This window comes from Melospiza georgiana, chromosome 1, assembly GCF_028018845.1.
Source record: "Melospiza georgiana isolate bMelGeo1 chromosome 1, bMelGeo1.pri, whole genome shotgun sequence".
NCBI lineage: Eukaryota > Metazoa > Chordata > Aves > Passeriformes > Passerellidae > Melospiza > Melospiza georgiana.
The window spans coordinates 72,489,142-72,516,535 of NC_080430.1; the positions used below are offsets into that span (position 1 = coordinate 72,489,142).

Genomic DNA, 27,394 nt, shown 5'->3' on the forward strand with positions numbered 1-27,394 from the left:
ATTGATGTTCATTAATTGAGTCCTTATCTCAATTCATGAACCTTTTGTCAATTTTTTTTCTCTCCTCTGCCCACCTGTGGCAGGGGAGAGTAAATGAGCGACTTTTGTGGGTAGCTGGTGTTTGGCCAGTGTCAAACCATGACAGATGACAAGAGGCAATGGGCACAGGCTGAAAACATGAAGGTCATGTTTTGTCTGAACATTTCAAGTCTGAACATAAGAGAGGATGAAGATGGTCACTTATGAGGATGGTCAAACACTGGCACAGGTTGCCAAGAGAGCTTGTGTATCTTCCATTGGTGGAGACAGGTATTCAAAATCCAGTGCATATGGCCCTGTGCAACCAGCATCAGTTAAGCCTGTTTGCATAGTGGGTGGGACTAGATGATCTCAAATAGCCGCTTCTACCCTGACAATTCTCTGTTTCTGCAAGGGTTACCCTGACCTGAGAGCCAGATGCTGGTTACCATGACAGTAATGCAGGGAGGCACAAATTAAGCAGCTCCAGTGTTGCTTGCAGTAGATGAGCTCTGCAGCACTAGATGGGTTCTTTTTCTTCTCTTTCACACATTTCACTTGTACTCCAAGTCATACACTGGAATGTGTACTCTTCAAGGAAAGCTGAGGCTGGGAGTGGCTTGGTAGCCAACCCAGCCTGTTTGACCTTTTGCATCTCTCGCCAGCTGGCAGTCACTGTGCTGTAGTGAGAGAGAGCCTCAGAGGTTCTGTTTTCACTCCTCTTATTTTTTCACAGCCTTCACTTATGTGTTCTTCCACACATAAAGAACAAACTTCTCAGTAAAGCCAATTCAATAGCGCACATCTGGGCTGCACTGGGGTCAGTCCTGAGGGACAGACAACTAAATCCTGAGCTGTGGCTTACAGGCAAGGGAGGGCACTGATTTTATAAGCAGCACTTTGTACAGGGAAGAAGATGTGGAAATAGTTTGTTGAAGGGAGATGTAGTTCCAAATAGAATACCTTCTGGGGAGGTGGAACAAATTGTAATTATAGGTGGAATTTTGTTGAGAGTAAATGCTTTTCCAGTACCTCCCTCCTGCAATAATTGGACTGCCACAATGGCTGCAAAACTTTATGCTGTTCCTGATGCCACAGGGATAGCACAACTGCTGCCCTCCCAAGCTGTCAGAGGGAACTGATGCTGCCAGTACAGCATGGTTTGTTCATTATTGCACATGGGTAAGAGGGATGTGTGGAAGGTTCATTTTTTTTCACGTTGCTTGTTCGCTGTTGAACAAGGTCAAAAGGGATATTTGGAAGGTGCTGTTCTGGGCCATTGCCTCTGGTCAGACTCCTTATTTATAGCGTGTTGTGAAAGGTATGTTTGTAAATGCCTGGATGACACACAGAATAGCAGTGTTTGGAGGCCTATTTGAAACCTGGTGAAAATAAGACACAAGTGTGTTAAAAAGTTTCTCAGCTTTGTCAGTTGGGGTGGTGTGGTGGTTGATTTGGAATGACAAGAATGGAAACATGCTCCAGCTGTGCAGATTGCAGGATGCTATAAGAGAACCAAGTAACTCAGTGTCTTGAACAACACAAACACAAGTTCAAGTTTATTTATTTCATTAAATGCAGCTCATGGTAAAATAGTAAGTAAAGCATCAATCAAAATCAAAATTTCACTGGTGTTTCTGTCAATACCACAAATATCTTTGCTAAAGTGCACTCATAAGGTACAAATCAAACATTGGTCATTATTACAGGTGGCAAGGAAGCTTTGCAGGTATTAACCAGAAAACAGGTATAGCTAAGTAAAATTAAAAAGAGGAAGCAGATTTAAATTCTAACAGGTTTAGATTACATATCAATAAAAAAGGTGGTAAGAAGGCATGTTGCTAATAGTTTGTTTAGCATTTTTGCTGGTTGGAAATCTCAACAACCTTAAACTAAAAAATTTAGGAAAATGAAGGAAAAAAATGCAATGTGATTAGAAGTCAGCAATTTAATATTAAGGGTTGGACAATTTTCTCTCACAGTCTTTTTCAGAAAGCTGAAAGAGCAGGAGAGAATGAATGTCATGTGCCTATATACATGTGGTGAGACAAGGATGGTAAGGGGCATTCTGAGATTATTCTGGATTTGTATTAAATTTTGTTGAATTCCAACAGTCATCGAAATTTGAAATTAAGGTTATGAAATAGCATTGCAGTACAAATGCAGGTTTCCCAGTGAGGGAAGGAGAGAAAAATAGAGCATACAGATTTCTACAAGTTTGGTTTTTTTCTTTTCAGGGTTCTTTATCCTCTCTGCGAGAGTCAAAAGAATGAATTGCATTTCCCTTGTAGTCAGCATTTGACATAGGGCTGTGTGCAGAGAGCTTTTATGATTCCACCTTACTTTTAAACAACAAAGCCAGAAGAGCAGATTTGATAAAAAGGAGCAAAATTCTGTGCATTTTTTTCTGTTCAAGACTGTCTCATTAGGACAATAGAAGGAAGCAGTAGAGGCCTGTTCTTTGGTGGCTCAGGATAGTTTCTGTTTGCTCCCTTCTTTGAGGGAGGTTAGTTGGAAGGAAAAGAACAAGCACTTCAGTACAGGTGGCTACATGGCTTAAGGTTGAGATTTTAGCACCACAGTTCACATTTTTTCCATTGAACAGTGAACCTTGGTTGCTGTCTGAGAGCAAGTAATTATTCATTCTAGAGGAGAGCAGAATCTACCAAAAAAAAGGATGCTCTTGGACTTGTTGTGTCTGATGAAGAAGTAGAAAGGGTGGTCAACCCTAAATTTCAGAACATGGCTATCACGTGCACTTGTTAGTTCTACAAGGACAGCAGTAGCAGCAGCTGCCTCAGTGCCCTTCTCATCAACTGCAACAAAAGACTTGTGGAAAACCTTGGAGATCATCACTCTATCCTTCTCTGTCATTCCACTGAAATCAGCATTGCTGCTGAAGGCACTGCGCATTCCCATCCTGATCAGATTATCGCTGAGGTCATATCTCTCTTCCATTTCGAATTTAGGTAGGTACAGGTCCACAAGAGTCTCGGTTATCTTCTTGGAGTCAGTCCATTTGGACAGCTTCTCATATGTCAGTTCTCTTTCCAGCTATCATTTAAGAAAGAGAAGGAATTTGGTTTTTGCAGGGAAAAACAATTCATTAACTATGAATTAATAAATTTTATGACAATGTAATGAATTAAACATTTTAAATAGTAAATGTAACATTTAGCTGAAAGCATGAAAGAAGTTGGTTTTACTAATGATCAGAGACAAGGTGTGCCACAAGTATATGAGTCTTAATGCTGCAAAGTTTTGAGCAGTGCCCTTTCCAAATTCATAGCAAAAGAGAGATAGGAAGGACATTCAACGGCTTCCATCCCCCATGGTAGTTCTTTCCTCTTTTTAAATTCAGTCCTGATGTGACTAAAATTGCTGCGTGGCACATAGTTTGGTCCAGTTCTATAAAAACAGGTGTTAAAATTATTGCATATATTTCCTTGACAGCTTTGAAACAAAGTGCTTCCAGCAAAGTCTTTCACTGCCACTCTGTATCCTGGGCACTATGCCACCAGGATTCAGCTCAGATCAAATGGAGGAAAGCAATGAATGGTATAGACTCCAAGAATTTAACAATCTTGGAATTATATTAACTACAGTAGCAGATCTCGTTGTAGCAAATGCAGTCTCACTAAAATTCTAGTTTTTTATCGAGCAGGCAAATGGTGGGAGGGGAGAGGGGGAAAAAGAGTGAGAACAATATGGAAATAAACATCTAGGCCATCGAGAAAAGGAAGAACATATGACTTTGTATGTGGTGGTGTCTCTCCTGAACGTGCAGATCATGTAAAATTGGGTGTCAGTCAAGGGGGCTGCTGAAGAGCGAGCATCTGATTATGCAAAGTGTTGCCTGTCTTCAGTTCCTGCCAAACTAAGGGGAAGAACTTTCTTGGGATTAAAGAAGTATTAAAGAAAATTAATTCAGCTAGTGGATGAGGTCAAGCAGCATGATAGCATGTCCTCAGATAGGGAGATATTATTGTCAGCTTGCCCTACTTTTTTTAAATGACTGAGTAGTATACAAAATGGTTGTACCTGTTCGAGACCCGTAGTGTTGTCTTTGATGTCATCAGGAAGGAGGATGAACATACTGAGTTCACGTTTCACATATGGCAGCTCAATCATTTTGAAATTCATTGCTTCCATGATGAGGACTGGAAATGTTTTTCTCATGTACATCATCTTTACAGGCTTGGTCTTGTTCTGGAAAGTATTTTTTTATAAGTAAGAAATCATTGAATGGAAGGGTGATGATGTCTCAGTGCAGGGAGAGGAAATTTTATAAACTTTTAAAACAGTGATTTATTATCCATTTTCCAAAGTTTTTCTTGACTGAACAACATTGCTTATCTTGGTGTCTGTCCCAAAGCTTTTGTAGGGGCTGAAGAGATATTTTTCTCTTCTTCCCAAGAAATGCCTAAGGAGGAAGAGAGTTAGAAATGTCTGCAAGGATTAGGGGTATGGAGCACGTGTGGGATATGGCCTTAAAACACTCTGGCAGAAAAGCAGCTGTGGTTTAAGAGGATGAGTGTTGTGCAGTTTATCAGTGATCTCCTCTCTCTGGTGATAAAAGGTAATTGCTTGGAAAAAAAAGCTGATTGCTTGAGAAAAGATAACTCTAGTGTGAGAGCAAATGAGCTCATGATGAGAAGAGTTCCTGGGAGACAGTCACTTTGTCAGGAGTATATAACTTCTATTAACATCTGTATCCCTTCATTCAAGGAAGCAGAACATGTGTGTATGCTAACCAGAGAGAAGAAGGTAGATTTTGTGGAAGTTGCACAGAGTTCTTTAACTGTGAATTCATTAACATCCCTCCTGGGTACATGCCATTAACCTTGCTTCTAGCCTCATGCAGACATGCAGCAGTTCAGGGCACCCTGTTGCAGCTGTGTTTGAGTAGGAAGGATTGTGCCCAGCCTGGTTGCACAGCGCAGAGACCTGGTGCTGTACTCAACCAAGACATGCCATGTAGTTCCCATCCGTGGAGCCTGGACTCTCAAAATCATGTTTTTACAATTTAGACAATTTTAGCACTGCTTTACTGAAAAGTTTTAAATGTCTATAGTGATTTTGGAAACATTAGCTGTTACTTGGAGCTCGCTAACATTTACCTGAGCACATCCTAATGTTTCAGTGAGCTGAGAACTGACAGATTTTGCTGCAACCAGCTTTTCACAGGATCTAGTTACCACAGGGCTACCTAAAACACTTATGAAATTGAAAGATTTCCGCAATAGATGTTGTGACCAGGTTGTTTACAGTAAGAAGGAGGAACTTACCTTGCTCAGTCGGAAGGGTTGCAGTTCTGTATCTTCTGCCCTAAATTTCACTTCCCATTCTGCCTTGAAGTAAATGGCATTTATCAGGATCAGCTTGGTGGAGTTTGTCACATCTCGTGGACCCAGCAAATTCTTGATTTTGCCTTTTGAAAGCATAAGAGTCAGGTTTCATTTCAGTATAGCACAGTGAGTACATTTTGATCAGTTTTTCTCTCAGTTCAGCTTCTTAGTAGAAAGTCCATGCCTCAATGCCCTGCTCCCTAAAATGCTCCCCTGAGGTAAATCAGTGTAATTCTTTACACTCTCCGAAGCTGTTTCCTGACCTGTCCTCCTGGCTGACAGGGCTTTACTCCTTCCAAAGCTGTCTCAGCTTCATGGCAAGCAGCTAGAAGCAGCAAGCCTCACTGACTGGTTACAGCAGGTAGAAGGAGGAGCCCCTCTGCCCAGTGCAGGGTGGTACAGCAAGGCAGGCATGCCCCCCTGCCCTGGAGCACTCTGGTGGGCAGAGGTGCCTCTCCCCTCTGTCTGCTCTGCCAGTGGTGCAGCACCAGGGCACGTTTGTGCCAGCACACCAGCTGCTTCAGAGCACTGTGGAGTCACTGGGAATCTCCTCAGGGAACTCAATGAGGTCCACATCAGGTGTTTGGAGCTGCTGAAGTGTGCTGCTCTTTGTCTGTCCTCCCACCATATCTCCGCTCACTGCCCACATCCACGTTGGAAGGCATGACCCGGCTGCACCTGGGGAAGCAAGGGCACCTGCCCAAGGGAGAGGGCAGCCTGACTTTGTGGGAGAGCAAAGATGTTGGGGTTGAGCCCAGCTTACCCTCAGTTTGTTTTTCAACCCAAGTGTTGATTTCCTTTCCTGTCTGTTCTGGTGCTGTCTTAAAGTTAACCTTCTGTGGCTCTGCTTCATAGTAGTTCTTACTGAGCTGTATGTATGTCTGAAAAATAACAAAAAAGTGAGCAAAAAAGGTCTGTGCTAGAGAAATATGCTACTTTTAGTCCCAAAAGTTGTTAGCTCTTATACTTGATTGATTCTTTGACCTGAGGACTGCAGGATCTTGCCTGTTATTTTCTGCTGGACTGTGGGTTAATAAGTAAGAAATAACCAAAGAACAGAAATTTCACATCTTTTGTTCCAAGATTTATCTGGAGAAGTGAGGAAGGCTGCATGCATCCTATGGATGTGCTTATTTAATTTCTCATTTACAGTTTTATATATTGAGGGTTCCAATACTAAAGGCACATTTCATGTAAAGGGTTGTAGGGATCTACAATACAGTCAAGGGCAATGCATCCTTAAATTCTGTGAGCAGACTGACTGGTATTTTCCAGTTAAGGTTATCACTGGAGTCCAGAGCTCCTATTTGCAGTATTCAAGGTCAGCTTCCAAACTGTTCTGTTAATGGCAAGTAATTTAAAAGAGAAATATTTTTGCACTTTTTCTTCCTCTTCCCTGAGATTTAACTTACAGGCAATAATAGGAAGGTTTTTTCCACGTAAATGCGGTTGGCACTTTTCAGGGAGTAGGTGCTTCTGGGTTTGTTGATGGCAGTCAGGAGCTTCTTGAAGCTAGAATGAATATCTGCAGTTTGCTTGTTCTCAGGATCCTTGGAAAAAGAAACCAAACATTCAGCAATTTAATTTTTGCATCAAGCTTTCAAAACATGCTAAGCAATGCGTATAGGAGAGGGATTTAGTTCCTCTTCCTTACTTTTTATTTTCCCAAGTTTAACATCAATGCAAATTTGCAGAGCTCTGTTTGTGACTGGATTAACTGAATTGTCATATAACAAACCTTCCAGACCATCCCAGTGACTCATCCTTTCAGCTTCTGAGAGTCTGAGTGAGTGAAAGGAACTGAACATCATCCTGTTGTGAAGTATGGCTGGGGTTTGTACTTTAAGGAGGAGTGCAGATAATAAATGCTGGACTCCTAAAACTCTATCTGGACATTTTGGTTATTTATAATGGAATTTCATTTCAAACAGATACCAATTTTCTTCTCTTTGGTCTCCCCCGAGAAGGTCTCGCCACAGAAGAAGCAGCTTCAGCTCCTGCTCCCACGTTGAAATGAAGGACCTGCAAGCAGAGTTTTCAAAGATAAGAAATAGGCATGAAGGGCCTTGTGAGACTTAAAGTCAAATGGGGATCAAATGGTTGTCATATTTCTCTCCTTGTGATAACTCACTGTGCTATCTGCTGCTTAGGGGACTAATCAAAGGGCTGCTGAAGCTGTAGTGACAATAAATCCCATGGAATAACAATGAGTTGCACCATACCCCTCCCAGACCACCAACACTGTGATCTTATCTACTTGCTGCAAGGCAGAACTCCATTCCACAGCTGTTTCTCCCAACAGCAGGAATGGGTTTGTGCAAATCCAAAAGGTTCTCCCCACAATAATAGTACAAAAGTAACCTACCTCTGCCATCTCAGTTGCTGTAGGTCCTTTTGCTCCCAGGTATGTCAGAGCCAGAGCTGCTGATATGCTCCAAGGGGAGAAGAAAATGTTTTTTCCCTTGTTGTTCTCATTCAGCTTGTTGAAAAGATCAACAGTAAAGTTGCCAACTGATGTGGAGACCACTTCCATTTTTACAACCTGGAAAGATGCAACAAACAGAATTGTACTCTTTGAATGTTTAAATTTTTGTACATAGTACACTTTAATGAGAGCTGTTGCATGTGCAAAACAATCCCTTTAAGCCACTAAAACTAATAGCATAGTTGTATGTTTATCTTCCACACAGATACTGGTTGCCACCTGTTAGGAGCACCAATTTCTTTTAGGTTTTTTCCCTCTACAGCTGCAGTTTTCTTTGTGATTCTTTCTGTCTTTGATCTCCAAAGATGTGCAGATTTATAACGTCTGTATTTCTTTCCTTTTTTGTTCTTAACTAATGATTTATGAAAGCAACATTCACAGGGGAAATTATATGCATTTTTAGTACATTGGTTCACATTTTAGTACATTCTTTGAGTTTCCCACTACTACATTTGGATCTGTATAGAATTGACAGCTGATACTGCAAAAGGATTTAGGCATAATTTTTAGGCTCATTTGCTTTTCCTGGCCAGCAACCTATTCTGAGTAGTACCATGAACAGCAAAGCTGTTGTTTCCATTTAGACTTACACAGTTCATTCATTCTGTGTACCTACCACCCCTTCTGAATGTTCCAGCAATTTTTTTCCCCCAGAAACTGCCAGATGCCTTGAGGTTATGACTGCTCTAGGCTTTAAGATATCTACCCAGTAATAGCTGCCTCATGTAATTTACCATTTATAAAACCATAAATGCTTAGATTATTCTTGTTGTCTTATCTATGGAATGGAGCAACAAAAATTGTGGGGCAATCTCTGAAGTCTGCAGATATTTATGAAGTGATTTGTTTCCAGACAACTACATTCTTTCTGGTAGTCAGTATGCCCTCAGGACCATGTCTGTACCAGAGTGATTTTCTTTCCTTGGAGAGAAAGGAGCAAGAGAGCATCAGGATGGGAATTTCTGGTTTTAGCTAATGAGTACTCCTCTGAGTCTGTGGTCTGATAATGTGCAGTGCTGTGCCTTCACCTGAAGTACAGAATTCTTTTATCAAAATGAAGATTTTACTTGTAATGCAGTGGCTACCCTAAGAAAACTTTCCTGCTTGTGAATAATTCTGCCCCAAATTAGCAGTTTTCCATAGGCTTACAGCATTATTTTCTCTAATGGTTGGCATTTAGAAAAACACAAGGCAAGAATAATGCATTATTACACAAGGGTATTATCATTTATCCATACAGTCAAACATGGAACAGATTGCATTTAAAAACACCATAAAATATACTTAAATTGATTTAAATATTTACCTTTAATCCTGTGAGAGAGAAGACAGCTCTTGTCCTCAGTCAGGTTCTGCATGTGTGTGTTAAGCAATTTTTAAATTAGGGAACACAGTACTGCTTGCCCCTCCCTTTCCTTTTTATCTACATCCAGGTTGTGCCCACCTACCCAAAGTTCCTTTCTACCACATCCCCAAAATATCTTACAAAGTTTTGGCCTTTTTGTTGACCTGGTCACTTTTCAGATTTAGAGATTTCAAAAGGACAATGGAATTAAAATCCCAAGTCTGTTGTTGCACCACAATAGCCTACTGACAGGATAGCAAAGCAAGTTGCTGATTCCGAAGGTTTTCTGGTGCTGTGGAGATAACTGCTGTGTTGTTTTAAATAAGTGAATTTTAAAAAGGTTGCACAATATTTGTTTTGGTTTCTGGATTTAAGTAGATATTGAGGGTCTGATTCTCTGCTCTGGGACTCCTGAGTTTCAAATGCAGTACCTCAGCATAAAACACCAAGTTTAATGATTGAATTGGACACTGGGAGTCCAGCTTCAGACTGAAGATTGTTAGGAACACAGAGACAAAGCTGTGAAGGAGGGCAAGGGAGGGAGACCCCACTGGCTGGTGAAGAAATCTCATTGCAGTCATGGTTGGGAATCATTTGAGACAAACACTGCAAAACCCTGAGTTGCTGCACAGTAAGGAGGAGGGCAAGAATTGAAACAACTCCTCTGGGAGGGCTCAAGCAAAGACAGACACAACAGAGGTAAACATGGCACAAGACCTGTCACTTTGAAGTCCCAGGAGAGACACAGTGATGGAAGAAGAACAAGGTGGTAACAACTCTAAGACTCTAGAGGGCAGCGGAAGGAGCAGGAAAGGAAGGAAATTGTACTGTTTGCTAAGCATTGTACTGCAAGCCTGATTACAGGAATACAGTGGGTCAAGAATTCTAAAAAATGTCAAAAATCAGTGTTGTGCAAGGCAGTGAAGAAATGCCAGAAATTAAACAAGTGCTAGTTTTAGTATAATGAGTATGTCCTCCACAAATCTGGATAGGAGAAAAGTCAACTGAATGGTTAGGTGGTGAGAAAGCCCAAGCCAGGAGACTGCCAAGTCCCAGAGATATATCTGTGAGCAAAATAGTTGCCTTTGCTAGTCAAGATACAAGGAAGCCATATAGGGTGAGAAAGGGAGATTGCAAGGCAGAGTGGCTTTTGAAAAGAGAGAGAGAAAAAAAAAAATCACAGATATTAACTGAAAGGGGCATCCAGAGATCAACCTCCTCCTTGGAGCAGGGCCATGAGTAGATAAGGTTAGCCATAGCCCTTCCAAGGATGAAGATCCCACAACGTTTCCAGCATGGCTCTTCACTCCGGGAAAAAGTTGTTCCCTAATGTACAACTCACTTTTCATATGTTGTGGCCGCTGCCACTCAGTAATGATATGGCACTGCCAAAAGGACATCAACTGTGTCATCTTTGCAACCATGCTTAAAATAGTGAAGGAGGGAGAAAAAGTTACTCATATTTCCATTGACTTTAAAGGCCTGAGTGAGTCTGTGTTCATGTTGTCACAGTTTTTTTTCTCCTTGGCCTTCCAGGTGTGACTTTTCTGTCTTTATTCCCCAGGCTTATCAGGAAGTGCTTAAGAGGCTTATCCATGGGGACATGCTGCTCTTCCATGAGGTGAAGGAGGGCATGGCAGAATTGGACTGAATGCACAGGGATCCAGTGTCATGTTTTACAGCTGAGACAGGCAGAAGACATTTCTCTTGGGGCTCTATAGGGATAAAGCATGTGCTTCATAACACTTTTCCTATGTTCCTTCTCATTTGGGAAGCAGAGCCAGAAGGGACCCTGGGAGCAGCTGACCACTTGAATGAAAAGAGAAAGGATGCAGGGACAGTCAGCAGTCTCTGCCAGGAAAAGGGAGTTCTGCCGTTTCAAGAAAATGTGTTTGTAGTAAGATAGCTGTTGGTGTGTGCAAGTCCTTAAGAAACCTGGTTCTTTGCTGTCTGTTGTGAATTCATATAGTCAGGAGCATTCCCTGCAAACATGCATGATTGATCAGGGCACTCTCTTAGGAGAAAGAGCAGTGACAGAAGTAAATATGATCTGGGAGATTCACATTCATCTTCCAGAAAGCACTTATGGCCATTAGTATTGCTTGTATTAGCTGTAGACTTGGTTCTCCCATTTTACCTTGTCTCAAACCAGTGAATAAGTGGCAAAGTAAAATGAGAGCAAAGCAGCACAGTGCTAGGCTGGACATAGTGTTGTAAGGGTGAAAGTTTACAAAGCAGAAGGTTGTGAGGCACATGTGTTTTATTTTCCTAGTTCTATAGTGCTGTTAAATATTTTCCAGTTGCTGTGGGACAGAGATTAGAAAGTACATGTGTTAACCACTTTTTGAGCAAAAAAAGAAGCACCAGTATCAGGAACAAAGGTGTTTTTGCAGGTTTATTTCATTGCCAGTTCTGCCAGGCTGCAGTTTTTTACCAGAGTTGGTAAAAAACTGACAAGAATGTGGGTGAGTAGCCTGCTTTGGGGAGCAGCATGAGCTGAAACCAATGGAGATGAGGCAGCATTCTGCAAGATTTTCCTGGGTTTTCATCTTCTTAGGTATCAAAACTTTAAAGTTACTGGTTGAGCTCAACTCAGTCCGTTCTGAATTGTCGAAGTTCAGGTTCAGAAAGCGCTAAAAAGGCACAGTCATGTTCTTCTTTGCACAGTTGGGTACTTAGTGTGTGCAAGTATTTTGGGGCTTTTTTGCCAGGAAAATGAGCCAGAGGCATAAATTTGAGGTTATTTTTCATAAGTACTCTCTTCAAACATTGAGAGATTTGTCAACAGTACAGGAAAATTAAGAAGTGCACGGGCTATTGAGATGTTCTTTTTGGTGTGTATTTAGTTCATTTTTGTTGTTGCAATAACCTGTTTAGTAATCGAGCTTCTAGGGGGAAGAAAACCTTCCCAAGAAGAGGATAGTCTTGGTCTTGTTGTGCCTGATAAAGAAAAGGAAAGGGTGATCTGCCAAAAAGATAATAGTAGCACCAAGACTTCGTGATGCCAGTGTTGCCGCACTGGCAGCAGCTGCCTCTGTGCCTTCTTCATTGACTTCCAGGTAACACTTGTGGAAAACTTGTGACAAAAACAGATCACCAGTCTTGGACATTGCTGTGAAATCAGCTTGGCCTTCTGTGAAGGCATCTTGTATCCCCATCCTGCTCAAAGTAGATTTGAGGTCATATTTCTCTTCTAACGTGAACCTGGGCAGATAAACTTCCATGTTCATTTTCTCCATTAGTTCTGGATTTGTCCATGCAGACAAGTTTTCAAAAGTCAGCTCTCTTTCTAGCTGCAGTAAGTAAAAAAAAAATCAGAAAATTAAAATATGTTCAAAAGTGTGTGCCCTTTGGGCTATTTCTTCTCTTGAATGGAGAACTTTTCAAGAGGTTGTAAAAGTACAAGAAAAACAGTAATGAAACAGCAGTTTGGAGATATGTTGTTCTAAATGAGAATGTTGTTCTATAATATATCAATGCAATATTTGAAATGTTCTCAGTAACTGTCAGGGAATATAGCAGAGCTATGATAGTCTGGCTGTTCTTCTGTTCCCAGGGCTGTCTTCCCCACATTTTAGAATTCACTGAAAAGAGCTTTCTCCTGCCCCTCACACAGCACCTTAAAAATTTAAATTTCTTAAGCGTTTGTTATCCAAAGGCAGAATCCGGCTTTTTACAGAAGGTGGCAGTATCCATACGTATTAGTTCTGGACATCCTGGAACATAACAGAGGCTGCCCAATTTTTGGGTGGGTTTTTTCCAGAATGAAATCATATCTGTCTGAATTGGTGTGGACAGTGGATCTCAGCAGGGCTGGTTTTGTGTCCTCATTTTTGTTCTGCTGGAAAAGAGGTAATCCTATGGGGTTTGGGTTACCTGTTTCCAGGACTTATGAACTTTAGCAACCACAGACCTGCTGGCTTCCAAGACTAAGAAATCTAGTCTGAGCTTCAAGAGCTTCAAGCTCACAGTACCAGACCAGATTTGGGATTTGCTTTACCTTGAGCCTCATCAGTATCCTCCTTCCTAGAAACATGACTACAGCCTGGTCTTTTACCTCACACAAGCATTAAGCAAGTAGATAATGACACACTTGCTTTTTCACAGTAATTATGTTCTCAATTTTTTACCTTTTGTAAACCGGAGATGTCACTTGGTAGCAGGATGAACATGCTGAGGTCGTTATTGACGTATGGAAGCTCAAGAACATCAGCCTGAACTGATTCTATGTAGTTTAAGTTAAATTTATCCCTCAGGTACATCATGGGCACTGGTTTAGTTGTATGCTGCAACAAATCAAATGGAATGTTTTACATTTACACTCTGAACAATAACAGGACTAAGTTAAAGTAGCACAGTTTACTCTACAGGCTGCCCAGTGTGTCTGAGACATCCTAATGGGTAGGACACAGAACACAGGATCTTCAGAGGATCCCTGCAAGGTGCTGGGAGGCATGGCATGCTATCTGAGATGTCTCAGATGACACCAATTGTAGGAAACTGTATGCCACTCTGATTTGCTGAATTGTTAAAAGTGAAAATGGAAAGAACTAAACCATACAGTTTTGTTCACCTCTTTTTTTTCCTGCCTTTGGAGAATGGAAGATTTTTTGAAGTCAGCTTCTGATAATTTACTTGTTCCTCAGGGCCTGGTATGTGTGGGCAGTTTTAGTGTTGGAAGTGTGGTGAAATAAATATACTGAATGAACTGTATGCTTTAAATGAAATAACTATACTGCCACATGGATTTAAAGGGTGACAGGATTTCTCCCTCCCCCTCCTCTCCCCACATCTTTTTCAGGTTTTTCCCCCTGCAGTGTAGGAAATAGGGCAGTGTATTGCCATACCATGTTTATTCTGAAAGGCCTTTGCCTGGTAGCTGCAGCTTCAAACTTTATTGCCCAGTTTCCTTTGAAGTAGAGTGCATTTATCAGGACTAGCCTGGTGAGTGAATCTACAGATCCAGGAGGCAGCAGATTCTGGATTTTACCTAGAGAAAACAGAGGGACATTCACACATCTGTGCAGTTTCACTGTTTCAGTCTAAGAGCTGGCACAGTTTCTGGGGATATAAACCAGGGAAATTTTAAGTGCTGCCATAGCACTCATCCAGCTTGAGATTATTTGCAAATATGTAGTTACTGGGGTAATCTTGATTTACAAAGAATAAGCCATATTCCTCACACACTGAGCTTGTTGGTAGATGAGTAATTTCAGAAAAGTCTGATTTACCTTTCTGAGGTGAATTGTTTACCTGCCATGGGCCCCTTGGGCACAGAGAAGCCAAAATGACTCCTTTTTCATTTGGAGAGGAGAGGCTGGAACTCACCTTCAGTCTGTTGTTCAACACTGGAATTGATGTCTCTCCTGACTGCATCTGCTGCTCCCACAAAGTTGACTGATTGTGGCTCTGCACCGTAATATCTCTTGGCTAAAAATAAGTATTCCTGCAGGGCAATAGAGACACCTGACTTAGGTTTGCTGCCTGCCAATATGAGTACTACTACAGCCAGAGATGAAAATTACATGGGCACAAGCACAGTGTTTTCTCAAAGGAACAAAGTATTTTTTAGTGGAAACACGTGATTTAAACGTTCTCATCTAACTACATCTACAAATCACTCTGAAATTAGATGCACATCCCAAAAAACTAAAATTTTAGTGTCCAAAGTCTAAGGAAAAGTATCATAGAAAATATTAATGTTAAAGATAATAGCATAATTTGCAAATGTAGCAAAAATATTTAAAAGTATATAGCTTATGTTGCCATAGGTTGATCATGAAAATTAAATGATACTGCATAATCTAAATAAAAGTCTTACCTTACTGAAAGGCAATGATTTTTCTCCATATAGCTGGTTGACACTTTTAAGTAGGTAGTTTCTAGTGGGTTGGTTGATTTCAAAGCTGAGTGCTTTAAATCCAGTATGGATATTATCTGATTTGCCAATCTCTGTCTTGGAGAAATAGAAATAAAAAGGACATTATTCATCTGTTGAGTAAAAAATCCTGGTTTTTTCCTTCACACTTATCCAAGTAAAGTATTTCTCTTTGGGTGATCTGTTACCTATATTACAACAGAAGAGGTGCTCTAAACTGAGCATCAAATAAAAGAATAATTTTAAAGTATTAGAAGTTGCAGGTGTGATATAGACACACATAGACAATCAGTGTGTGGGTATCTTGGAATGTAAGTGTTAAGAGCCTGAATTATGTAAAATACTTAAGGGTTTAGAAGTGGATATTGTGAAACTTTGGATATCCAGAAAAAAAAAGTCAGAGAGTAATTCTTAAACAATGCATGAGATTTGGCTCTATCACTCCCTTAATTTATTAAAGTGTTACATGGAAGGTTTGCCCCTAAATTTCTTAATGTCTCTCTTAATATTTTATGGTTTGGGTTTTTTTAATGTTTCAGTAATTGCAGTAAATTCTCTATATTGAAGTGACAGGATTAAATGAATGTAGGTTCAGAGTCTCCAATGAGCTCAAGGAATAAGCTGTGAATTAGTAAATTAAAAATCTGCACCTGTGCTGTATTCATCTCATCATTATATCAGAATCAGAGGCACGAACAGACCTTAAATCTCCAAAGTGTTAGAACCCATAGCACTACCCACAGCACTCTCTAATTCTTACAGTGAGGGCAAGTGTTACTCATGAGGAACAATCCCTTTCCTGTTCATGCAGTGCAAATGAGATGTTGACATAACCCCTAAAATAAATCTTCCCACCATGGGATTTGGCTGTGGGATGCAGATCCATTCATCAAAACTAGCAACAGTTGGGGTTTTGTGGGCAGACTTCAGGGAAATAGCTCAACCCCCTAGTGAATAAGGATGACGGGAAAGAGCAGGGAGAAGAGTTTGTTATCACCATCTTTGAATTGTAAACTAGGAAAAAGCCTTTACTGACTCAGAAGGATTACATTTGCTCTTCTGTATTGTTCTGCTATATTAAATTACATACCAACTGGGACAAAATGCCTGCTAGTATGGCAAAGGCTTATCTCAGGAATAAAATTATTCCCATTTCTCTTAGATTTATTGCAGGCAACTGGTCTACTTTGGAAAATCCCAAAATGTAAATTTATACTGTTAACTTCTCAGCTGAAATGGAGGCTAATTTCTGGAACATATCAAGAATAGGTAACCTGGAAAAGTCAATGTTCTGATTTTCTTTGTCTTGATGCTACAATCAGATGTGTGAAAGAGCATCTCTTTTCTTGGGATTAGCTCTCTGAAGTAAGAAGTGTGCTAGCTTTTGAATAGTAATAGTTTGAGAAAGAAATCTGCCCTCAGAACCAGAGGAAAAAGATCAGAAGATCTATTGATCATCAAATGTTAAATTTTGCAAATTTTAAGTTAGATTATGCAATTCCATGTAAAAGGGGGAAGCATGCAATAAGTGTTGCATTAGGTGACGGTATCACACAATACCAATTCATTTTGTACACTAAATGTGAGGAAGGCAAACATAAGCAAACACAAACGTGGAAGAAAAATACAGGAAAAAATTTGGCCATGCCCATAGCTTGAGCACCAGTTTGGGTGAGATACCTTCTGGAAACATGCACGTCGATTTGATAGACTGTCTTCTGTTCTGGCATAGACCTGCATTCTTATGGTTGTGGTGACATTTTTGGCATCTTCAGCTGTGTTGAAGTGAAGTACCTGTAGTGGAAAAAGCAATAAGAAATGCAACAGTAGTAAATTTGCTGTCTCAGTGAATTTTTTCTGTGACATCAAGGGGACTGGTAATGATGACAGTCAAGCTCAGATTTTATTCTTGTGTCCAGTCCTTACTGAATATGAAATCTTTGTCTAGGTCTCAATGCCCATGTGTACAAAATGGCTTGTGCAAACTAAGCTGAGGGCTGCAGGGCAAAACTCTTATGTACCTGGCCTTTGTTGAGGAATCTGCCTGCTTTGAGTTATGCCCTGGGATTACCTGTTAATACCTGGAAAGAGCCAATTACCCCCAAATGGAGTCTACCAAAGGAGATGTCTTAATGGAGCTCAGCTATGTATTAAAAAGCCTGAAAAGTGTGCAGGCAGTTCCATGCCTTAAATCCCTTTCTCTGGACTTGTTCACCTTAACCAGGCTACAAAAGGGTGCAAACAACCTTGGAGCACTTTTCAGAAGAGCTGAGTCTTTTGTTTTGTTTTATTTTCCCTTCATCCTAACAGAAGATCACTCCTTTTTTACCCTACTGGGTCTCTTTTGTCCTATAAATCAGGAGATAGATCACTGCAGGTGGGACAATATCTGCCACAGCAGAAGCAAACTCACAAGCCTCCCTTCCTCCAACAGGAGCTGGGTACCTGTATTAGGTGTTTAACAACCATGCATTGGGACTCTTCTCACTGTCCCCTGATGACACAATGAGCTTTGAACAAGTATGACTTGGTAATTTCAGTAAGTAATTTTGCCTGTTAAATACCTACCCCAAAGAAAGGGTTGTAGTCTCAACATAGTTTTTCTCTAAGCTTGTAGATGTGAATTTATGTTAAGCAAAGTGTAAAACTTGAAATAACTGTAGAGGAGAGTCCCCAGAACTCTTTTCCTCTGTTTCAACACAGCAAATTTCTGGCGTGGAGGACATTACTCCAAGAAATAACCCTTTCAGACAGCTACTTTTGAAGCCCAGACTCACCTTTGCCATCTCATCTGCAGTGTTACCTTTGGCTCCCAGATAAACAGTAGCCAGGGCAGATGAAATACTCCAAGGAGAGAACAAAATATTCTTGTCACCATCTTCCTGCAATTGCTTCTTGAAAAAGTCAAGAGCAAAGCTTGTGTTTGCTTTATTCAATGTATCCATTGTTCTGAAGATGCACAGAAAGACAAAAAAGATGCTATTAATGAACCACTAACTGTGATTGCTATTTGTTTAGAAGCGCCTCTTCACTGTTTGAACTTTTTTGTGATTAAAAGGCTTCCTAAAAATGCTTATATAAAGAGTGAGAAGCATTAACTGTTATAAAGTCACACAAAGTTTAGCATGTCCTATTTCACTAATGGCAGCACCTATCATTTTTAGGGATAAACCAGCCTCTAGCTGTGTTTCATGTTTGTTTACCAGGAAATTCATTGCACTGCCCTTTACTGCATCTTGGAGTGATAGTTGATAACAAATTTTGATTTTTTGATTACTCAGCAAAGCCTGGGCTAGACACCACCGAAAAACTGTCTCTTAGGACAAATTTCATGCTTCAATTTGTTCAAGAGCCTTTTGATACTCATCTCTGTAGTGAACAAATACTCTGGTAACAGGAGCAGTCAAACTATTCCTTTTGGTCAAGACAAAACTCTCCTTCCTACACTTGAGCAAGCACTGGCACTGCCCCAACTATTGCATGCTAAGCATCCTGAATTACCTTTCTGACTTCTAAAAATGTCCTGAAACCCTGTCTTACAGCACTAGACCAGATCCTAGTTTCCCAGTTCTTCTGCAGTAGAAGCTTTCTATATTCAGCTGACCACAGAGGCTGCTATTTGTTATTTGCCTTGCGGGCTTAGCTGAGGGTTCTAGTCAGGGACTAGGAGTTATTTTGGTTGGTATAGGATGGCATTAGAATAAAAGATCGTTTGTGACCCTAATAGCTTGCAAACCAGGAGCTAAACTGTTACTTCTAAGCACTAAAGAGTACAAGAACAAATTACCTGACTTAGGAAAACACAATGGTTCTAAGTGTGCTGTGATATATATGCTAGTCAGTGAGCTCTAGAAATTATAGAACTCTGAACAATAAGTTGTCTTCCTGTATATTTTTAAGACTCATCTTCTAGGCTATGCCTGTGCAATCTTAAGTTAATTACTTTCCCCAAGCATTAGTTGTTTCCAGTTCAGATACCTGCTTCCTTTTTTCCTATTTGTCAACAAAGCAACATCAGCCAAGAATAAGTAAAATAAATAGTATCTAGAAGTCATTACAGTACCTTGTTCTGCGTGGGGAGAAAGCCTGCTGCTCTGGGTGTCTCCAAGGTGTCTGCAGTTGACATGAAGGGTAGGATGAATTTATAGTGCGCCTGGCCGGTTCTGCAAAGGTTCTTATGACTCATGACTCTGCAATGAGATTTGCCCTATAGGCCACATCCCTGTGGAAGAACTGAATCACCTCAGAGTAGGATGTGAAGTGTTGGTAAGAATGATACCATAGAAGAATTTTACAAAAGTGACGGCTTAAGTATTTCTATAAACACTTTTGTGGCAACAGGCTAGTAACAACTTGAACCCACACTACTTTGAACAATCTTTCCTTTGTGGTTTGGAGAGTTTAAAAAAAGGCAGTCACTGACCTACTTATTTTATGGTTTGTATTACAGAATTTATCTCTGAGAAACAGACAGACAAAAAAAAGAAAGGGCCTTCATATCTGTGAGTTTTTCTACTGCCTGCTTCCTTCTGAGAAAGTATTTGTCATTCCTGGTGGGTTTCTCTTTTGGAAAAATGGGTTTTGTTAGTCTTGGAGGTTTCTAAGACTGTACAGCCAGGGAAACTCTGTAACTGTGAGATAGGGAATGCTAAGACTCAGGCACCAGACCCTGACTTGTATTAGCAGTGGGCAACATCCCTTGAACTTAGTGTGGGTGTTAGATTAGACTTCGTTTCTATGTCTCCACCCAGTCTGGAAGCTGTTTGACCCATGTAGCACGTCAGAGATCTATTCCTTATTTTCCATTCCAGAGATGAATATTCTGTCAAATCTTCTTTTTCTTCTTTCCCAGGCTACTAAAATACCTCCTTTCCCGATTTTCCTTGCAATCATTCTTCTGTAGTCCTTCCTGTATCTGTCCATCCCCACTCTGACTCCTAACTGAAAAACCCTTTAAAATCCTACCTTGCCCTTTATTTAATTTTTTCTCTCTCCACTGTTGATACCTCCACCTTGAAAACCTGAGTAGGAATTGGATACTTCCCCAACATTGAGCAGGACTCACTCACAAGCTCTGTTTCCTCAGCACAAACTGTCTTTGGAGAGCTTTCTTCTGACCTGCTGTCTGTGAGCATACAGTTAACATGGATTTATTTTGTAGGGCAGAGGTTTGCGTGAAGCATCTCCTAATGAAGAATGAACCATGGAAATACCTACAAAATTTGGTGCAGGGCATAGGAGGGTACAGCTGAAAGGGACCCCTTGATGATAGTGTAACAATCTGTATCTGTATCAATGTAACTTGGGAATTGAAAGCTTTGCTAAAGTCGCTTTCCTACCTGTGAGGAGCCGCATTATTTTAACTGGATGGTGTTTTCCTGCCCCTCAGATATTTTGAAATGTTAGCTATGCAAATGGTGCATGTTTCAGTGTGAGTTGTAATTAGATGTACCTGTGACGTTTTGCAGAGAGCAGCATAGTGTAGGAGAGGCGTTCACTGCAGAACTAATTGCTCCCATAGCATCTGGGAAAGTTGTAATCTGTTTACATTGGCCTTAAATGGTTTCCAAAGCATAAATGATTTGAGTAATCTTTGCAAATTTAGCCCTGTTGTTGAAGAGTGATAGATAGATGAAAAGACTTCATCCCTTAAAGCAATTGGTGTGGATTTTCTGCTTATAAAGCGGGGGTGAACTTAATTTGCTAACTAGTGCTACTGCTTGCTGCCTTACAAGAAGTGATTGAGGTGTTCTGTTTACACAGAAATGCTGGGTTAGGCTGAATAAGAGGTTTGTGCTTTTGCACAAGGTTTTACAGCTGCCTTTTTGGAACACCTCTTGAATGGCATGGCTGGTGGTTAGGACGTAAAAATAAGAAAAACATACTGAGTAACTAAAATTATACTCATCTCAGAAGACAAAATATGCATTATCAACGTGATGGGTTGATAATATTTTCTAATATCCATTTAAATTAGCATCACTGGAGGACACAACTCACTGTGGTGCTACTGCTGACTCAGTAACCGTGGTGCTCCCACTCCTTACTAAGTCAACACAGCAGCACACTAGGAGATTTATATTTGTGTTAGTAGTGTCCTTCCTGTGGGAAGTAAACCTGTGTTCCCTCTCACTGCAGCCATTCATGTTTCCGTGTGGTTAGGGCAAATATTGGCAGGATACCAGCACCCTGGCCAGCTACATAAAAGCATTTTGTTTCCTCCAGTTTCAGTGTAACTTTGCACACGTCATTTTGACTACACAGTGCCTGGCTCAGTTCTTGCCTGGGTTCAGGAGTAGGTGATGTATTTGATGTCTGAACAGAACATTATAAAATGCCCTATGAAGTTTATTAAGGGCCTTGAGAAAAAGACTTGCTGTCACAGAAAGGTGATAGCTTCTGCTCTCACACAGTATTTTTAGGATGCAACTTTCCATGGGTGGTTTTCATGCCCATTAGTAGCTTATTTTTACTGTCAACTCTGTATAGCTCTCGGAAATCTGATTTAATTCACAACTAATGTGTTCTATAGACTAATGTGTTCAGGTAGATCAAAAGAAAAAGTGGTATTTGAAGGAAAGCTCTTCAGTTTCCCTGACATCTTCAAGTGCTTTTACAAGTACAAGCTCTGTTTATTTACTTGGCAGGGAAGAATTTCTGATTCACCCAGCAGAGCACTCTATTCAAGTTTTTGACTCAGCCAGAGTTGGCCAGATTTTAAACATGAAAGGATTTTAAATACCTCCAAACCTTTAAAAAGACTTTAGAAGATACAAGAAGCACAGGGAAGAAAAGAGTTTTGAAATCTAATATTTTAGTCCCTTTGTAGATGTGATTTTTTTTGTTCTTGTTGTCATTGTTTTAAATCTCTGTGTAATTTATTTAAAAACTGTGAGGAGGACAGGGACACAAGAATTGAGAAAACAGTAAGAGTGATAAGTGCTCTACTCTGCATTTGTGTGGCCTCTCCTTGAACACTGTGTGCAGTTTTGGGCACCACAATATAGAAAAGACATTGAGCTATTGGAGAGTGTCCAAAAAAAAGCCATGAGGATGGTGAAGGTCCTTGAGGGAAAGCCTTATCAGGAACAGCTGAGGTCACTTGTTCTGTTCAGCCTGGAGAAGAGGAGACTCAGGGGTGACCTCATTGTGGTCTTCAGCGTCCTCAGGAGCTCTCATGACCAGAGGATGATTGGGCACTGGAACAGGATCCCCAGGGAAATGCTCACAGCAGCGAGCCTGTCTGAGTTCAGAGAGCATTTGGACAACACTCGCAGGGAACATTGTGTGGCTCTTGAGGTGTCCTCTGCAGGTTGGACTCAATGATCCTCATGGGTTTCTTGTACCTCAGCATATGATTCTATGACTAGAAACAACATTTTCTGTGCTAAGGAGGGCTCTTTTCTGGGTGATAACTCTGTCATAGTCTAACTGAGAGCATGGCATGAGCTGTACCTAACACTGTGTACTGAAAAAAAAACTGTACGCATCACCTAGACTGATTATAACAGATTTTGGTCTGTGCTGTAAAGGAATTTTGTGTGATGGTAAGTTTTTATCACCTGAAATCTCAAATAATGTTTAAGTTAAAGAGATAATAATTCTTTGAGTATCCTTTTTCCTTTTAAAGCTTTGGTCGATAATACACGTGTCTTTATTTTGAAACAAAGTAGATAGTGATCTGTTCTGCACCTCCTACAAGTAAATTTGCAAGCCTTCCCTTGGCAAGCAATCCTTGCTGGCATACTCTAACACTACGTAAAACCTTATGAGTTCCCAAAGGGTGTGGTGAGGATCCTGTATAAATATTATTGAGGCATTTTGTTCCACACCTGCAGAGGCAAAGGTGTGGTAAAATTTGACAGTACCAGCAGAATTCCTCTTACTTCAGCATTACTTCTACATGCTTTACCTTAGGCACTGTAATTAATAAAGGCAATGTTTGTCCTGAGAAATTTTGCTCTGGTAAGAAGCACAGCACTTCTGATAAAGGACTGGTTTGTATATCTGAAAAGGGGCAGTTTATCTGTGAATGAATATGCATACTGTTTCCACACTTGCAAGGGTGCAGTTTTCCTTTGAATGACTCAGGTGGTAAGCATTTTAAAAGTATCACAGGTCATGGATGACACCAAAAATATGAAGAGTGGCCTTAATTTCTCAGCCATGATACACAGTTCTGCATTATGAGTCATGACGTATGTGTGGCTTGTGTGCACTTTGGCTGAAACTTGTCATTTTTCCAAAGAAATCTCTCGAAGGGTGGAACTGTATGTCAGCTGCACAACTACTCTATCAGAAATCTGATCCCATCTTCCCCTTCCAGTGCTATCGTGAAGGATGTGCCACATTTTGAGGTGAAGGATGTGAATATCAAGTCAGTGTATCTTCAATACACATTTCTAAACAGGTGCCCATCCTAAACAGGAGCCTTGTGCTGATGTGTCAGAGCAGAATATAGAGGAAAGACTCTCTTTTAAGAAAGCCATTTAGATATTTGCTCTGTTTTTCATACAGTTTGGTTGCAAATATTCTTGCTTGGTGGAAAGACCTGGAGTTTCCCAAGGCAGTTGGTGTTTTCAGGAGTTTCATTAGGAGAATTTTCCCAATAATCACTTGAGGAGGTGTACAGAAAATCTTTGCTATTCATTGATCTGCTTGGCACTTGCTGCCCCTTCATAGTTTCGTGCTTTTTAGGCTAATCTTGGAACTGATCTAAACTACCTGCTTTAGTGCACATACAGCAGCATTAATGCTTTGTCCTGGAAGAGGGAGACCCCAAAAATGAGAGCTTGGAGTGGAATTTCCCCTTTGGATTGACAAGGACCTCGGCTAAGCTGTAGTGTCATAAACATCACTTGAAAATGTCTCATCAATGCCTTTGCCATTACATCTTTCCATCTTTCACATTCCCTGCCTGTTGCACAAAGGATCTCAATCTCTTGAGACCTGATATCCTTTGCGTGGTTGAAGTTAGCAAGCTTTTCACAACCAAGGAGAAACTAATGACCTGATACACAACAAGTAATACAAGATGATCTCATGTTCGTTTCTGCTCTCAGGTAAAATAAGATGAGAAGTTTTCATTTTGTTCCTCAAACTTTTGTGAGAGTGGAAAAGTGTGATCTTGCAGGGTATTGCACTGAGGACTTTCTTTTAAACTACCCTGATGAACATCTGCTCTTTACCAAAGCATTTCCAAACTCTTTTGATTCAACTGTAAGGAGATGTTCATGGCTCTATTATCTTTTGTACTGATATCTGTGGCTGTTTTAGCTCTTTGAAAGCCAAAAGCAGAACTCTCTCTGTGTAGTTTAAATCTAGTGCAGTAGTCTCTTTCAGTTGCTTTACACTTTTCTTTCTTCTTGGTGCACTACCCTTACTTTTCTTTGGCTTAATCTTCCTTAATATCCTTTATCTTTTTTAAATATCTCTTCCTTCCATGGTTGCTAATTCCTTGTCTGGGAACATAGACAGACCAACACATAGGTCAAGACTGATTTGAATTCAGTGGAACAGAGGCAAGATCAAGCTAGGGAATGTTACTAGAAGACGAGTAAGGAAGGCAGAGCAATGATCCCTGTTTGTGGCTGGAGGAAGGGGCTCTCCCCCCACCTCATGCAGAGGCAGCTTGGGCTCTGTAGCTGACATAGCATCATTTCATAGCAGATGGTCCCTCCAGGCAGTAGGAGGGGTAAACTGTCCTCCCACTTTCTTCCTGTCCCTGATATTTCTCCTCTTAGAATCAAGCCTTGACTCCAGCCCTGCCCGTTTCCCTCACTGCCCACAGAAGTAGAGATTGCTGAAGGGCAAGGAGGAAAAAGGAGGGCATGGTAAGGGTGGGGATAGTCAGCACCTTGGGGAAAGATGGTTAATGAACCACATCCAAGGGAAATGAGGCAGAATGAAAGAGAAAAGAAGTAAGAGGAACTGCTCCTGCCTACAGCCCTGTGAAGCTCAATGATTCCTCCTCTGCCCCCTTTGATCTATAATTCTGTTCCTTACAAAAACACATCTGGCACCTTGCTATTCTCCCACTCCTTGGTGTCTTATCAGAGCTACTAAATTGGAATTTTATTTGTGTGACTAAGAAGTCAGCCCTCCTTGTAAGGATTTGCTCACCTCTAGGAACCTTTTCCTGTTCTCTGAAGGTGCCGCTAATAGAAATTCATTGTTTGCTTGCTGTGGGATGCTATTGCTGGCATTTAAAAAAGTAGGAAAGTGATGAATGAGATAAGAGATAAGAGCATAAAATCAGTTTGGACTTTTTCTTCCTGGGAGTAGAATGCAATTTGAGACTGTTTGTTCCTTTTACAAGAAAGTTGGACTATATGGTATTAAACTGTTTTCCTTGGGAAGTTCAATACTGTAACAACGCGGAAATAGAGGCTGGGTGCAAACAATATCCCAGTGATATTGCCAAATAATAAAATGTAGATAAAGAATAAATTATGCTTCTGGACTAAAAATGCATAGCATGAAGCTATCTATTATCTCACTTATGTTCCTGGTTAGGAACAATGGAATTTCCTAGGAATTTCCTATTCACATGGTTGACTAAACAGTCCTTGGGATTTTCAGAGGTATTCTGCATTGTTTCCAAGAGGTTTAAAAGTAAGGGGAAATAGTGAGAGCTTTGCAGACTGGACATGGGAGAATCAAAATGAAGGAACTGGTGGGGGTCATTTTCACATGTGGCCAACTCCCATTTGGTGAGAGAAAACTAAGCTGGCTAGATAGTCTACACTACTTCTACATTAGTAATATTTGGATTTATGTTTAAAATCAAATTAGTCCTAGCACTGCGGATTCCCCAAATTTAAAGATATGCAACATTTGACTGGGAAGGGTCCTGATGTGTTTCTGAAGTTAAGACCAGGTGACTGTCAGCTGCCCATTCCAACACAAGTTACTCTCTAACTCTGTGAACTTCAGGAGACCAATTTTTGCAAATAACTTACTTTGTTCAACCAAACAATATTACTTGCTTTTTTATATATTAGAACAGTTAGTACTGGAATAAACAGTAAGGCCGCAGGGTCAAATTCTGTCATCTCTGTGGAATTACCTTCCCATTGTAAGACCACAAGAAAGCAAGCGAGTGTGGTCTTGTACCGACACAACTCACTAATCTTTTGAATGCACGCTTGAAAGTACAACTATATGTGGGGTGTGGTGGTAGAGCAATAAAAGCCTCTAATGACAGATCCTAAAGCTGTGAGTATGAGCCTTCTTCCATACTTGTGCTGAAAGACATTCTGAGGGCAAAGAAGAGAATAATCCACCTGTACTTCATGACACAGCAGAAAGCCGAAGTCTCTAGGACATGATGCTAACTATTTTGCTTTGAGGATGGTGAGATGAAGCTGTAGCCTCATTTGGTGGCACAAAGGAGAGGATTTGTTCCATGCTGAGTGGTGGAGGTCTGATATCTGGCACATAGCTTGGGGTTAGATCCAGGCATGTTCCTCTAGGGGTTTATACTTTGGATGCCTGTTATTACAGAAGCTACAGTATCTCAGATGTGGAAGGCTATCTTCAAGCATTCAAACAAATATTTCTCTGTCTGGGGTCTGAGGACTCTGGCATCCATTCCTTAATGGGGATATGATTTGCCAAATTCCAAAATGATTTCTGAAAACAGGTCTGGGAACACATGGGGTTTTTTTCTTTTAAGGAAGTGACTACTGAGGACAAGAATATGACTGCTTGTTGCTGTGCTGGCAGCTGAAGTCAACAGAAATCAGGAGGTAGCACTGAAAATATCTGTCTGCATACAGGAGTAGATGGTCTTCTTTGTGTCTTCTGTTTGTGAAGAACTATGCTTTAATTGATAAAAACTTACACAGCCAGGAAATACTGCAGTTTTAGAAAAAATTTGCTGAAATTTAAGTGTTCTTGGGAATTTAGGTCCCCTATTTCCATGACCAGATCAACAGAAACTCTAGGGCCGTAGTAAACACACTATTAGCTCTCTTGCAGTAAGTTTCCCCACTGTTATCTCTTGATCAGCAATCAGCTAAGATAAAAGAAAGTGCAGGAATATATTTGAACTATTTACACACCAGTGAAGGTGGTGTCATGTTATCTTTGTTCTTTTGCAAGATCATCTTTACTGCCAGCAAGTTGTGTCCTCGAGGTCCTGCCAAAGTATGTGTTATTTTGGAGGATGGGACAGGGAAATCCAAAGCAAGTAGAGCAAGTAAATATTGTGTGGTAGAACTGAAAAAACATTCCACCACAGTTCTCCCAGCACTGGTGCTATGCTGTATATACTGGAATCAGGAAAGAGCATAGCCTTCTTCCACTAACTGCTCCCC

General features: G+C 40.6%; 2 protein-coding genes across 2 annotated transcripts; both read right to left on the reverse strand.

The window, feature by feature from the left end:
* Nucleotides 1-2,658: 2,658 nt before the first annotated feature.
* Nucleotides 2,659-7,899, reverse strand: LOC131085560 (heterochromatin-associated protein MENT-like). Its single transcript, XM_058027926.1, has 7 exons — nt 7,732-7,899; nt 7,302-7,388; nt 6,779-6,916; nt 6,130-6,247; nt 5,307-5,449; nt 4,060-4,227; nt 2,659-3,072 (listed from the first exon to the last, which is right to left on the reverse strand). Exons 1-7 carry the CDS (start codon nt 7,897-7,899, stop codon nt 2,659-2,661), a joined length of 1,236 nt encoding a protein of 411 aa, XP_057883909.1.
* A 4,185-nt stretch (nt 7,900-12,084) lies between these two features.
* Nucleotides 12,085-18,019, reverse strand: LOC131085554 (serpin B10-like). Its single transcript, XM_058027914.1, has 7 exons — nt 17,852-18,019; nt 16,755-16,868; nt 15,018-15,152; nt 14,525-14,642; nt 14,044-14,186; nt 13,327-13,482; nt 12,085-12,489 (listed from the first exon to the last, which is right to left on the reverse strand). The coding sequence occupies exons 1-7, from the start codon at nt 18,017-18,019 to the stop codon at nt 12,085-12,087; spliced, it is 1,239 nt and encodes a 412-aa protein (XP_057883897.1).
* Between the last annotated feature and the right edge of the window lie 9,375 nt (nt 18,020-27,394).